The following is a 16,030-nucleotide window of genomic DNA, read 5'->3' as shown; positions in this document are numbered from 1 at the left end:
TACCCTCCCCAAATTCAGGAAAAGCTGGTGTGACAAGCCAGATTACAGCACTTACTCATTATATACCTTGAATATCAAATAGGCTAGGCTAGTACTATATCTACCCTGGAGTTCATTGTGACGATGAACTACTGTAATGTGCTGTGGTGGTTCAAGCACAAAAAACATTTCTCAACCTATCAAAGTTTTGAGATGTATCATGGAACAGGAGTTATACATGTCATTATCTGTTTGGATTGTTAAAAGTCTCAATGGAAACTATATCCAAACATATTAGGAAACTGGGAAGATGAATGAGCATGTTATGGCCATTGTAGTTCCACTGATTTAGTGAATGTGAACAGTTTACCCATTGAACCTGAGATGACACAATTCACCTGAAGTTTTGTTAAATGCATAAATTAACTTTGGAATTATTTTTATATCATTTAATGAAAATTATGCCACACATCTTTGGTTAGGTTGGGTTTGGTTAATTCTAACACGGATAGTTGTAAAGTAAGCACAATGAGCTTGACTTAATAATTAAAGTTATGTCCTACTTCCACCAAATATAACAATGCATAAGTTCTTTAAATGCCTTAGATATAAGTGGTGGCTCATAAAACGTGCCAACTAAGTCTATGATCACTGAAGAAGAGATGAAAAGATATATCTTTTGTGTTGTTTATGAAAAGAGTGCCATTGTTAATGCAGATAACGCAATTTGAAAGTTGCCAATTTTGTCCAGTTTTCCGTTTCTTATTGTACGTAGACATGCCGTTGTTCTAGTGAAAGCCTCATATAAAATGAAGATTTGTATCAGAACAAAGCTAACTTTTAAAACTGTGCATAACACTGAGAAGCCCCAAAATTAATGGTAAGTGTAAAGTGTTATGGTATTTCTATTGTTTGAGAGTAGCTGGTGTTCGCTACTTTTATGTAGTCTGCTGTTCAAGGATGAAGGATGGTTAAACCACAACCATCACAGGAGGATTCATCCTTGCGACAACTGAGGGCGTTGTAAATGTGTGTGTGAAGGCTACAGTTTATTTCATTACTGATTAATTGTTGATTGCTGTTTACATCATTATTGTTGATGTTGATGGGCAAGTGTATGGCTCAGGATATTTTCATATCATAATAGGATGGGGATGAGCAAGTATATGGCTCAGGTGTTTGTCATTATTGCTGATGTTGATGAGCAAATGTATGGCTCAGGATACTGTATTTTCATATCATATTAAGGTGGGGATGAGCAGGTGTATGGCTCTGGTGTTGGGCAGGTGTATGGCCCTGATAATGTAATGGTGTCAGGCTTTATCATTTCATTTATTATCAGCTGCTGTTGCTGTAATCATTTTCATTATGCTTTTGGCTGGAACCTTAATTGTAAATATGTAAATGGAATAATTAATAAATAGGTTTAAGGTTATTTTTGTCGTTTGTTTTGCTCCCTCTTCCTTGTTTTGCTTTTGGACTCCCTGGGCTCTCCAGCTCCGGTCCTCACTTATTTGAGAACCTGATAAACCAGGAAGTGGGTCATGACATGAGGCACATCAAGTAAACAATACTGAAAATTGTGCCATACAAAATTTCACTCAACCCAGCAAAAAAGTGAAAACTGTAGACACGAATGATGTCTCAGATAACAATGAGGAGGCTATGTGTAGTACAGTAACAAGAAACACAAAGTATAGTAAAATAAAGAAAAATTTACATTAACCTTGTATGGAAAGGCAATGAATGTTGGCTGCCCCCTTATACAGTATATAATTTCAGAAAGGCAACTTATGTCATTGCAAAACCAAACACAAAAAGAATGCTGACGAGAGAAAATAAAATCAAGGAAATGAATTATGAATATGATGAACGCATTGAAAATAATGACTGCACAATCAACAACCTCACATAAAGGTGATTCTGGGAATAGCATGATGGCATGCAATCCACAGAGACAAGTGAAGAGAAGTCAAGCGTCAAATGCAGATCTGGGGTTGTGCAGTGAAGGCATCTCAATCTTAAGCAGTAAGAGTAGGTATTACAGGGTATTTTCTGTCCAAGGAAAGAAGGAATCACGTGATTAAAGGGAGTGTGATGAAGCAAAAGGACTTACAAAACTGGTAGAAAACCAGTGCAGTATGAAAACAGAACAAAGGTACTTCCTATCACTGAACAGCAATGAAAGAACCTTATGGATCTTGGGCCTACCTTCTCACTGGCCACTGAAAATCTGGAAATTTTAGCAGTGTTCGTAATGAAACTGAAGAACAGTAATCCAGAAATTACCTGGGAAAGCACTGCAAGCTGTGATCCAAAGCCGCTACATGCCATCTGAATGACACTGAAACAACATGAATCGCCATCATTTTTTCCTGTGGTTGAAGTATAAGGGGTTTTACACAGATGCACAAAAGGCTGAATAAAAGTATTCGATTTGAGGTAAAACAAATTTTTCCATACAAACCTATTAACCATACTGTAAAAAGGGCCTTCTCCCAGTCACTTCAGTCTTGTTAGCTAGCGCACAGTTTTCACGCTAAGCGATGTTACTGGCCGTGTCATACATTTAGAGCCAGACTGCACGAGTAGAGAGACTCACCTCGTCTGACAGACAACACTGGAGAATATGGGAACATTTGGGTTACAAATATGACACATAAGAGTAATTGGCTTGTATGGAAACACTTTAAAAACACTGCTCGTATTAATCTAGAAACATATTTTGGTCACCATCACTATCAATGTACTGTGATCTGGAAGGGGAACATGCCTAAGATAACGTCTCTATAATTCATATTTTGACAATGTTAAAATATGACAAATTTTTAATCAATTTGTATTTTTCATAACTAAGAAACCCGAGGTCTTTACGTACGGGGAAAAATCTCCTTAGCGTAGCTGGACCTGTTAAAAATAGAACAAGGTTTGGTGGCATCAGCGTAGACCTGATAACCTAATACTGTACTGTATAGAAAAATCTTCTTTTGCAAGTTCATGGAAACTTAAATGACTTTCAGCTGACTAAGGAAATGTTTAGTCAAAGTACCTTTAGTAGTATAATAAAAAAATAACCGTAACTGCCAACCCTTACGATGAATGCACTCTTTTTCAAAGTATTGCAACATACTCTGGCCAGGCAAGAAATTTCTTCATACAGAATTTTTTCCATTCATTTTCCAAGATTTCTGTATGATTAAATTTTGGTCACTTCTTTACTTAGAATACATCCTTTAATTTTATATTCTCAAGGGGAAATATTATAAGAATTATCATTCAGTCTATGTCTATCCTGGAATGGTAACCTTACCATTTCCAGTTACTTAAATTTTGTAGTTTTAAATGCATACATTACCCAGAGGCTGCAGTACATAAGTACAGAGGAGTAACTGAATGTGTATAAATATTTATGTATTATTCTCTATCTAATGTTTATGAATGAATTAATTACATTAAGATTGTATTGCAAGTTGCAGTCTGTCCAATATACATTCCAGCTGGCAACCTTGCTTTTCACCTACTGCATAACAACATCAAGCAGTACAACTGAAAAATGAAAATATATGTTGTAACTGCTAGTAAAAAAAATTCTATTGAAAATGCACTTAGTAGGGAGGTTGAACATTTTCAAAAAGCTTTTTAGAACCCCAGGTCTGCATATATTCATCATAATTTTCGAGTGCTCTGCTTCTTATATCACTGCGTAACTACTGTAAGTTGTCTGATTACTTTAATAAGTAATAATATTAAATTTGGCACCTTCCCCACTTTACTCTCTACGACATATGCCCATATTGTGCAGTACGCTGAAAGTATAATAAATGAATCTGTGAACAAAGGAAGGAGGTAAGGTATCACACCGTGATAGCTCTCACAGACAAGACCATTGGAAGGTTCTTTCGATATGTCCCGCGAAGCAGTGAATTCTTGAAACATCTAAACACCAAGACTACAAGGTTAATTAATACTATACTCTGCTCTGAGCAATTGGTTTTATATTTAGCTTACAGGAATGTTAAGATTACAAAATTAAAATAGACTTACTGCTGACAAACACTGACAATGTATTCACCTACAGTAGAATATAGAAAGTACAAGACGGTCACTGTCTTTAAAATAATCATACATAAGAAAAAATAAAAAAACCACTATATAACAGGAAAAATATGTATAGAAAGGATTAAGGCCAGCAGAGAACTCAAGAGTTTAGGTGGTGTGGTTATCTAAACAAAAGGATAAACAAAAAAACCTCCATAACTGATACCTCTAGTAAATGGTAAAAATATCATCAATCACACATGCCTTCTTGAACCATAAATACAGTATCTCAAACTGATGATGTTTGATGTGACACACAACTACAAAATATCCTGAAAAAAAATGAGCACTGAAGGGCATTATGTCAGCGATAAACAGAGGGAGTCACAGAGAATGACGTTACAATATGTGTTAGGTGAAAATAGAGGGGAAACGAAGCTACATTAATTTACAAACTATGAATCTCCCTGGAAAAAACAAGATCAAATCAAAACAACAAATCTCTATTCATTAACATTACAGGATTAGTAAACTACTACTGAATAGTATAAAATGAATGAGAGAATGAGAGAGAGAGAGAGAGAGAGAGAGAGAGAGAGAGAGAGAGAGAGAGAGAGAGAGAGAGAGAGAGAGAGAGAGAGAGAGAGAGACCACAGTAGCCTTAAGCCATCCACAGAAAGAAGGGAGTCATGATGAACGGTCAAGTGCTAGACCACAACGGGGGAGGGAATAACAAGTCTGGAAAACTTTTATCCTTTAATATGAAACCATAAGCACAAGCAGTCATACTTGCAGAGGGGTTGCCCTACGTAACGTGGGACAGATCTCTAAAACCTTAAAGGGAAATGGACTTACATATTTTTTTTTTGTATCATTATGCCAGAGAAGCAATTGAAACAAGGACCAAACAGATGATCAAGAGTTGGTTTGTCCTATTTCATTAACAAGCAGAAATGTCTCTCAAAGTGACTTGTGAAGCACAAAAGCACACCGCAGATGCTCTTGTGCTGCACGGAAGCTGCCTACGCCTACCTATGATCAAAAGTTTGTGTATATATTAAAAGTCTACAAGTATAAAATTTTTTTTAAAGTACAGTAATAAAATCATTATAAAGCTCTAGAATAGCTAATACAATTGGTCATTTACCTAGCCCTAAATAGGAAATAGATACACACAAAATTCTTAAAAGTATCTAACTGCTAACACGTCACAAGAATCAGAAGAGCAGGGGCTCATTTGATGTATCTCCCTACAGTAACATTATGGCTCACTAATAATCACTGAATTGTATGCAAACCCTGGGAAGGACTTGTTAAATTTATTACTTGAATGCCCACCATAACCCAGTTGAATTAGATTATGAAAAACATCTTTCCAATTTGAAATACATACTGTAGAATGCAAATCAGTTTCCTACAAAATTCCCTTGATAATTAAGTCTTGAATAAAAATATATTCACAATTCTTTTTATTTACAAGTATACATATATCTATAGAAATGAAGAGACCAATCCAAGGTTTTGCTGTGCTTCTGTTAGTTATTACTGTAAATGAAGTGAATATTAATGCAAAAGTAGTTTTCACATTCTTGCAATTTCTTTTTCAAACTTTACATTAAAACCAATTTCAGAAGGACAATACAATACATGCATGTTCCATGTATTCTAAAAGTCTTGGCAACAATTACATCTTACTATTACAATCAAAAGAAGGCTAATAACAATACATTCCCTGATTTCTTAACAAAAAAAAACTCATGTTTCCAAAGATCCTCTCACATCTTATATGACTGCCTGAAAATGTTCCTCGCACAGAGAGTCCTGGTGATACAAATACATCAAATCTTTACTTTTAAATGAAGTTTAATTTGTTCTCATGAAAACATACTTCTGCATTAACAAGGGCCTACGTGAAAATGTCCTTTTGCATTTGATAGATGGGACGTCTCGATAAAGCAAAATACTTATCCACACATGGACAGAGAGTAAGTGATTCAAATATCACAACTAGATGAGAAAATCTCTTTACAGGGCATACCAACACAAACATTTCAAAGATGAAGCTTTTTTCAAGAGCCAAAAAATATGGCTAAAGAAAACGAATCTGTATGTTTGCTGCACGTGCTGGTGATAAAGAGAATAAAGGTCCATCAAAATTCTTGAAAGAAAAGGTTTAGGCTCTAGCATTAAGTAGAAACACTGAAACGCTTCATGTACAGGCATAGCTTTATAATAGAAAAACGCTGATAACCAATCATCATTATCATTACCATAGAGATTTACAGCTCACTTCTTTACGACAGATGGCCATGTGGTTGAATTGAGGAGCACCCATTAAATTACCTGTTTTCCCGCTAAAATAATTCCAGCTTACTTGCCAACTCTGTAACAACCAATTCCAATGCTTAGCACATCAAAACGAAAGTAAACCACACGTCCTGGGTAACTCCAAATGTAATTCCAGACGGATGTCATCTTACCAAACGCTAGTAAACTATAAACAATTACACCAAACACACGGGGAAGAGGAGCTGTGTTGTAAGTGTAACGGACCTTCATTTTCTGATTAACATGGAGTTTAAGACATTATGAAAAGAAAAATGAACCATACACACTAAGCCTGTGGAGCACCCAACCAACCCACAAGTCTCTTAAAAGTCTACATACTCATAACACACGCTCGCATTTACACACCCCAACACACGCTGAAAGTCACGGAAACACACAAATCCTATTATGCCGCTTTCAAACAATAACCACATCTCATATCAAAATATCTGGAGTGGCCGAGACACGCCCAATCTGACAACAGCACTCTTATAAAACTGATATCAGAAACAACGCAAAGAGTCGCAAGCAATTGCAGTTTTACATCACTCCTACTTATCCAACTACATAAAAATCTATGTATTTATATATTTATATAGGTATCACAAATTAGTTCAACTGTTGCAATCTGAAGAAAGGAAAAGGTCTTGGTATCTCAGAACTATATGTTATAGGCATCACTGTCGAGAGTACACACCACCACCAAACGAAGAAGAAGAAGAGTGGAGAGAAACATAGTACCAGACTTAAATCCTGCATAGAGAAGAGGAAAAAAACAATTCACTTAAATTCTTTAATATATGCAGTATGGAGAGTCCCATATGACAATGTGTAAACATAAACTTCAGTTCAAAGTGAATCAACTTTACTACTACCATTTTTGCTTACAACCAATTTGGAGAGAAGAACAATCATTCATAAAATCTCTTACATTTCCAGCATTGTTTATGTTTACAAAATTTTCATCCTCCAGAGTGGAATAAGGTAATAACACCTAATACTATTTTAAATAAATATTTTAATCTCCAATGTACAGTGCTATAGTACAACATTCAACATAATTCATTGAAGGTATACATTAACAATTCACGTGTCCAATGGTTATTGGACAGCATATACCAGTAAGTGACCATGCATAGTATGTAGTTATTTCTCCATATTCAAGACTACTAAGAAGTACAAATAAACTAAGATATTGCACAAAATTAAAAATAATCAAGGATTCCACCAAAGAAGGATAATAATTACTAGACTTTTGTTGAGGGGAAAATTCCAATAGTTCTAGTGCAAATTAGTGATATTAGAAAGAGAGAGAGAGACAGAGAGAGATAGAGAGAGACAGTCAGACAGAATAATACAGTATATACATGCAAGTAATGCAAATGTATAGCTATCAAATTAAAAGTTATGTGTCATAGATATATATATATATACTATATAAAAACCAAAGACATTCATACTAACCAGTTATTATAATCTCGATAAACTCAAATAACAACCATTCATCTTTATAAAATTCAATAATCGCTATCACTCTTTGATAACCATAAGTGTTCGTTTAACCACTCGAAGTAAACTTCTCAACAATGGCTATCATTTGTATATCACATTTGCAATTAGTTTCCACTTACACCCAAATCCACTTATAAACTACGGGGTTCAAAATGATAATAATAAAATAAGAATAATAATAATAATGATGATAATAATAATAATACATTAGTTGTGAAAGAAAGAAAAATATACATAATATTGATATAAAATCATGACAAAATCATAAAGTTCACATTTCACTAACCTTGTGGAGTACAAGGACCGAATTCCAGGATGCACCCAGCTACACGTGCTGGGCACCCTGGCCTAACAAAAAAATTAACATCTGACTTTGTAACATTTTGTGAGATATATAATACAAGTATGTTCATAGTTTTTGTTTTGTAAACTACATCAACTACATCAACAGAAGCTACAAAAAATTGATAACACAAACAACGAACTAATAAAGATACAGCAAATACCTACCACATCAAAGTACAGCACAATACATATAAATCCTTACTCAACGAAAAATCAAGGCCATTATATTCACGTGTGTTACATTGTCCAATATGAAAATTTTGGTTTTTCACACTGTGCTCGTTTCCAACGTAAATCAAGTGTAGCAGTCATAAATGTCAAAAAATATATATGTATTTATGTTTTAAGTAATCAGTGTTTTCAAATCTTATGCAGATTAATTCTAAAGCTTGTCTGAGTTTCCGTCTAGTCTACGCCAGCAAAGCCAACGGTTCCCTCAATAGCTTTGATCAGCTTCTCTCGGAGTTCATGATATGACTGATAAGGAGGTAAATCCAGACGGTTGAAGCTACAAGACAAAAAGAGAAAGGAAATAATAGTGAAATTGTCATCTCAAAATATAATTCTACAGAAAACGCTCTTGCAAACCCCACATGCATTTCTACATTCATATAAAGAGCTCGAAACGATCCATTTTCAAAATTCCATCCCATTTTGAGGGGTGAAATATTTACCCACCACCGCTTGCCTCATCTAACAGAGCTATTGAAAAAATTATACAAACCGTCAGAGTTGGTAATGAATCTGACTCCACTTACAAAGAAAATCTTTCCGGTTGATTGCTATTGTAGAATCAACGTTGCACACAATGAAATATGAACAATTTTGAATTAATTTTTATTTTTCATAGCTACCACGCTGGAAACTGGTAAAAACACAAAATTGTAGAACAAGGTACCGGTGGTTAAGGGGTTAATACCCTTTTGCAATCTTAAGCATATCCTGCAACAAAATGTGTTATATTCATTACACAGTACAGAGTTCACACTTCAATTCTCTCATGGCATCCACAGGGCCAATTTCCTAACAATAATTTTTTCTGTACTTCCTTTCCAGTGACCATAAGGTTTGTTTTGCTTATAATAATTTTCAATTTTCTCCTTTCCATTCAAACCTTCCATCTTATACAGTGTGTCACTGACTTACAGTGGATTCGATCCTACGGCACTTTTTCAGCAACATTAACAGCATTTTACAGCGCCTTAACTTAACGTTACATCAAATTACGGCGCTTTGGCGCTAACAGCAAGAATAGGCATCAAGTTAACAGCGATGTAACTTGATGCAACATTAAGTTACGGCGCCGTAAGTGCCGTCAAAGCATCGGTAACAGCGAAACACAGACTTACAGCATAAGTTGAGGACCTGCAACAACAATTTCTACAAATTCTTCCTCTACTTCTGCCGCTGAAGTCAAGTCATCTCTCTGCACTCCTTTGTAACTTCCTTTATCATGATGACAGAGAACAAAGGTCATAGAACTACTTACTGATAAATACCAAATTTACCTCATACTCTGCTGTTATACAGTAATTGCAAAAGGTTTTGCATAGATCTTGTCCTGGAGGATTCACGTCACTAGCTTAGGAATCGTTCTGGTACCCACTGTTTTAGTAATACCTGATTGCTTATTCTGGTACTCTGTCAAAATGGTTTCTGAAGATCGAAAATGTTCACTATACTCTCTCCCTGTTAACATCACACTTCCTCCTGTAGTTACCTATTACAAGAGTACAGTCAACCCCCGCTATTCGTGGTCTTGCAATTCGCAGACTCACTGATTTGCGGATTTTTCTGTGGAACTCATCCACAAATTATTTGCGAAAAATTTGGCAATTTGAAGACTTTTTCGTCAAGAAATATTCACTAATTAGTGTATTTTGGTGTTATTTTCATGAGGAAATACATTTTTTATGATAAAATGACTGACTAATTTTCATATATTACGATTAATAAGATTAAATAATAATAATACTACCTGTAATAACAAGTACAGTAATATTAGGAGAGAGAAAGAGAGAGAGAGTGAGAGAGGGGGGTTGCCCTAACGTTGAATATCTCTTGAAACTATTCATGAATTATTACGGAGACAGAGAAAATAACATGAGAGAGAGAGGGGGGGGGGTTTGTTCTTATTAAATATCAAGAGTGAATTATTTATGATTTATGACAGAAAAAGAGAATAACTACTTTGGAAAGAGAGACAAAAGTTATTATTACGTTAGATATCATAAAATAGAAATTCGTGATTCATGGAGAGAGAGAGAGAGAGAGAGAGAGAGAGAGAGAGAGAGAGAGAGAGAGAGAGAGAGATTTACATCGACAGCTGCTCTGCGATTCTAGTATATCATACAGTATTCTTGTACAAAAAAATACAAATTTTTCATACCAATCTTTCACATAAAAGCATGAAAACTTATAAATTACATCAAAAATTAAACACAACCACTTCTGCAGGGTTTCTCGAAGATTTTGCAATACTAATAAGATTACCAATAATAAAAATAATACTGAACATGTAATAATAGTAATAAGATTAAATAATAATTAGCTTTGGCTAATAAAAAAAACTGGTGCTGCCCCTCCATGGGTTCAGGAGGGACCCCTTTATAGCACCCCAGGGACCTACTTACAGCGAACCTTGATACACTACTCAGAAATTATATGTATTGAAATGATATTAAAGTGATTGAAATATAAAATTATAAAAAGTGATATTGAAATTATATTAATATGATATTAAAGTGTGTTAGGACGACAGTTTAAGGTGCATTCGGTGTTTGAACTAACAGCTATAAGCACTTTTAGAGGGCACCTTTGGCATTTGAATGATTAAAGTTTTTAGGGGGGGTGTCAAGTATATGTGGATTTTAGTTATTCGTGGGGGAGTTGTGGTCCCTATCCCAGCAAATACTGGGGGTCGACGGTACCTGTTGTGGATTTATCCAACACAACTATTATAACCTCTACAACAAACGGAGTTCCTGACAGCAATGTAGTTGCACCTCATCTACATTGGATACCATTTTCAATCAAAGTCCCACACATCTAAGAACTTGAAGTTATATAAACTTTCTTGACTCACTCAAAAATTAAAAATTTTTATCGATCCACTATTCAACAAAAAAAATATTAAAAGATAATTATTGAACAGGATGTAAAATAACACTGAAAATCAAATGTACTCACCAAGTATGAGACCTAGGGTAATTCTTAGTCTCGCCCCACATTTCAATGGTGAAAAGCTGTGGTCCATTGCTGCCATACAACTCTTTGAAGCCATTCATAGGTACACGTGAAGTGCCAGTGACAAACTGCAACAATCTCGCTCGCATCTCATTGCTGAAGGACAAAACCACCTAAAAAAAAAATTAAACAGTGAAATTACAAGAATATATAAAAACTGATTGGCAAAATTAATGAAAGCTTCTAAACTTGAAGACCAAATAATTCCTCTATGATGTTCCTAGCTTAAATTCTAAGAAGAACCAAACAAAATACAGTCATCCCTTGCCTATCGCAGGAGTTAGGTTCCATCACCTTGTGAATGCAATGGATGCTGACAGTGAATTTATGCTGAAGACTATTGGTGTATGGGTGATGGACTTGTTATGAAACAAATGTGCACACACAGCACATAAAACACTCCTAAAATATTCTAGTCTTGATTTTCTTAATGACTTTAGGAAAACAATTTGAAAAGGAAAAGTACTCACCCTCCAGAACCACTGGATAACAATGTGGTTGGGATGGTATTCACCCTTGTAAACTGTGTTGGCTCTCCAATCTTTTACATCAATGGACACAATGCCACACATAAGTAATTCAAGTTCATTCTGGAATGAAAACCTCAGATTATAGAATATATAAGGAAAACTTGTGATTAAAGACTCTCCCTCTCTCTTTTTTATTAATTCTTAGTTCTGACATATATAAAAAATGGATTCAATTTTCTGGGAACTCCACATTAAATCTAAATCTACAAAGTCTCAACTATTACGTTACGTTACACCTATCTGGGCCACCCACAGGAGGGAAAATGTAAAATGAATTAATTCACAATCATACTCTTGACTATATCAAAGCCATAAACTTTCCCCTGACAGATGTTTACTATATTATTAGGGTGAATTTAATAATATGCAGCTTACTGCAACCACGATATAAATGAATACATGTACAATAATACTAAAAAAACTCGACAACAATCTTAACTTCAACTTACTTCATCAAAAATTTTGATTTGCGAGATGGGAATAACATCATTGAAACCTTCTCTAAAGGCCTCCATCTGGTCATGAATACGCTGCACAAACCTCCACTTGATCACCAGCCTAAAAAAAGAATGAGAAAGACCTCTTCAACACTGCTATAAATACCATATAAGATTTCCCATACTGCGTAAGCAAATCACATGGCTTGTCCCAAAAAATAAAACCTATGGAAGAGTATGAAAAGTTACTGCAAAGTACTGCTTTTGGAAATTTTCAGTGAAATTACCAGTGAATGAACATCAAACCTTTAGTCTTTCAGTGGAAGGTTATTACCTGTAAGTAAAATGACCTTTTGGCAAATCAGGAATTTTCTTTCATAAACCTAAACACAAGAACACTAGAAAACATATACCCTGTATTCTTTGCTGCTTTTTAAAAGTAAACAGCAACCTCTAAGGTAGATAAATGCTGGAACCTGGAGCGTAGTGTACACCTAATAAAATTGTTTCAAGAATGTAACGGCTTTATATGTTGACTACTGTGCCGTAAGTAATGCACGGGTGGATAGCAACATTTTTTCAGTGTTTCAAACATACCTCTGTCAAGTGCCAAGACTAATTCAAAGAAAAGAGGCCTTCTATCTGACAGGAAAGTTGCCTTTTTGCTGGAAAAATACAGAGTATCCACTTGAATACGACCTCGTTTATGACAATCTCTTCACTATATACTTTCCCATTTATGTAACTAGCCCATGAATCACAGGGTTATTGAGAACATGAATATGTACTAACACTGTAATTTTGTGTGTAAAGTTACGAGTTATGAAGGCCACATTCCCAAATGTCAGAAATTTCAGATGATAATAGCCATGAAGAAGATAACCCTAAACCTTACTCTATATAACAGGAAGCCAAAAAAAGGACCTGTCACATTAAACTAGCTGAGCAATAGTTGTAAACAATGACACATGAGGAGCCTTCATATCACTCACAGTTAATTTATCCATCAATGAAGGAAAGCCAACACACATACTGACAAAGTTGCTACAGGCACTTCCAAAACTAGCTTAACGCAACATTTGTCTAAGGCCATACCATCAGATTTGCCTCTACCTCCCATTTGCCCAATCCTACATTCCCTCTGGCCCTGTAATCAGTGAATGTCTCCAACATGAAACACTAATTTTAATGTGTATAGATGTCATCAGTATATTAAGTAACATTATGTAAACAGCATATTAGGTAATGTTACGTGAAATATAATTTCTATGAGTTTATTGTACACGTATCCTCCGTAGGCTACACATAAGTAAATGGTTGAATTTACTTCGGAATCCTCAACACGAATTTAGTCGTAATTATACTTACTCAATATATTCATGCTTGTTTTCGTTAGTTACTGGAATGTTTGCACCATTTTCTTTAAGACTGTGAGATGACGTCTGGCCAAAGGACTCTTCATCCACGCTAAAGGTTAGATCTAAATCCGCTGGATCATTTTCCTGCAAAAGGACATATAGGATGATGAAGATTCTGCTTCTCAAACTTTAAAAACATAGGTAACAATTTTTCAAATAACCCGAATATTGTGACATACTCAAAGCTCAAATCCATAGTGTAAAAGTCTCAGTAAGCTAATCGGTGGTCTTTTTAAGTTACAATACAGAGGAGGTATAGTACCTCTATTTTCATGTTTTGTTACAAAATAACAAAAATATAATAAACTGATAATTGTGAGAAACAAACGGATATTTCTTAACTACAATTCTCCCAATCATTTATCTGAAATATCAACATTTTTTTACTGGTTATAAAACTTGACATTTCGCATACAAAATGGGCAGTTGGCCAGTTATTTTTACTGCACTATCACCATGGGCAGTTGGCCAGTACATTTTTACTGCACTATCATTATAAAATAGCTTAAATCCAATTAAACTCATTTCTTGACTCCCACACGGATGGCCTGAAGTCTTTGGCTTTGAATGAGGTTAGTTGGTTAGTTATAAATGATTTGTTTAACCAGACCTCTGAACTCTTTAAGGGTTCTTGAATGAGGTGAAAACTGAAGTTTGGTAAAGTTCACAACATAATAAGACGAAAGGGAATGGATGACTTTCAAAATTAAGTACTGTACTGTGAAGATTCCCCATTTCATAAACAAATACTGTATTTCCAAGTGTCCAAGATACCCCTAGTTTTGAGCAAAATTTGGAAGAAAAAGAAAATATTGCACCATTTTTATGAGTTGAAGGCTTTGTCTCGGTTGGTGCGGTGTGTGCAATAAACTGGTATAGCATACTGATTATAGCAATTTTGGCAGTTCATTTACTTTAACAGTACTTTGTTTTTTCAAGTTCATTATTTCATTACTTCATAAGCTTTTCTGTAGCTGACATGCCAGTGCCATGAAAACTTGCCCACATTACACAGTACAATACAAGGTACAAACACCCAGCCGTATTTCATAAGAAATTTTCTTGGCCAACAGGGTCTCCGTATGCAAATGGATGGGATTACAGTTTGTGATGTATTTCAAAATTCTGATAATACTAAATGTAGGTTTATGTGGCAGTTTTTATTTTATCATACAACGAAAAAACTAATCACCACAATAGGAAATATTAGAAATGTGGAATAACCTTTCACTGCAGTTACACTTTTTAAAACATCACACAAACATGACATCCCAAATATAACAAACTAAAAGTAAAATAAAGATACTGTATTAAATATAAGAACAAGTATTTTAATACTCAAAATCCAAAAATATTTTGCATACTGTTACCATTAATTTTGTAATATTGCTGCATGAACATAAACAGCCATTGCTGACTACAAACTTTAAACCCTTTCATAATACTGCAGTTTTACTTTTGTCAGCTAATAATGTTCCCTTAACATATGAGTCATTTGAGGAGCATGAAAATATTGGTAATACTGATACATATACAACATCTAAGTTGCTGTTTATCCATCTGACCCACCTGCCATAGTCTGCTGATACAAGGATGAATCTTTGTAACTACACATTTTTTTGTTTAAATATTCTTGTTTATTTAATACTTATTTCTCAGTATAATTTATACACTTCATTCAAAGGTCACATGCAGGAGTTCAGATTACTGTCTAGCAAAGATTATGTTCCTCTTGGGTCAGGACAGGTCTATGAAAAACATAACCTTCTCCCTCAAGGATGCATGGGAAAATTTCCAACACTTATTTCAGGAGGGAAAAACCAAAAAGTACATTTTCAATGCCAGGAAATATTGTAAAGAAATCTAGTCCGATTTTCTGGGTAAACTTCTAAAATAAAGCAACCTACGACACCATGGGAAACATAAAAGTCATTTCAAGTGACTTAGCCACAAGAGAAATAAAACAATCGGCAATTCCTCACCTGGATCCATAACAAAGAGTTGTAGTACTCAGAATCTACACTCTCCATGTCCTTAAGTTCAATAGGCTTGCTGAGCATCATTTTGTAAAAGGGTCTGATGAAGAACGCTGGAACAAATAATAAATATATATGAAAATATTGTTGAAATCTCAGAAGTTAATCGCATAAGGAATTACAAACTTCTCCATATGCAAAAGTAAAAAAAAAACCATACA

General features: G+C 34.8%; 1 protein-coding gene across 13 annotated transcripts in view; it reads right to left on the bottom strand.

Moving 5' to 3' along the window:
• Positions 1–3,954: 3,954 nt before the first annotated feature.
• Positions 3,955–16,030, bottom strand: part of Nedd4 (E3 ubiquitin-protein ligase Nedd4) — an 87,173-nt gene continuing 75,097 nt past the window's right edge. For all 13 annotated transcript variants that reach the window (XM_067085682.1, XM_067085617.1, XM_067085644.1 and 10 more), the window contains 6 exons: positions 15,816–15,922; positions 13,784–13,917; positions 12,428–12,536; positions 11,919–12,038; positions 11,392–11,561; positions 3,955–8,710 (listed from right to left, as the gene is read on the bottom strand). In XM_067085682.1, the coding sequence (XP_066941783.1) occupies positions 8,608–8,710; positions 11,392–11,561; positions 11,919–12,038; positions 12,428–12,536; positions 13,784–13,917; positions 15,816–15,922 (743 nt within the window). In that variant the 3' untranslated portion in view covers positions 3,955–8,607. The remainder of the gene's footprint in view (positions 8,711–11,391; positions 11,562–11,918; positions 12,039–12,427; positions 12,537–13,783; positions 13,918–15,815; positions 15,923–16,030) is intronic.

The sequence above is a fragment of the Macrobrachium rosenbergii genome, chromosome 3 (genome assembly GCF_040412425.1).
Source record: "Macrobrachium rosenbergii isolate ZJJX-2024 chromosome 3, ASM4041242v1, whole genome shotgun sequence".
Classification (NCBI taxonomy): Eukaryota; Metazoa; Arthropoda; class Malacostraca; order Decapoda; family Palaemonidae; genus Macrobrachium; species Macrobrachium rosenbergii.
This window is presented reverse-complemented; position numbering and strand designations above follow the sequence as displayed.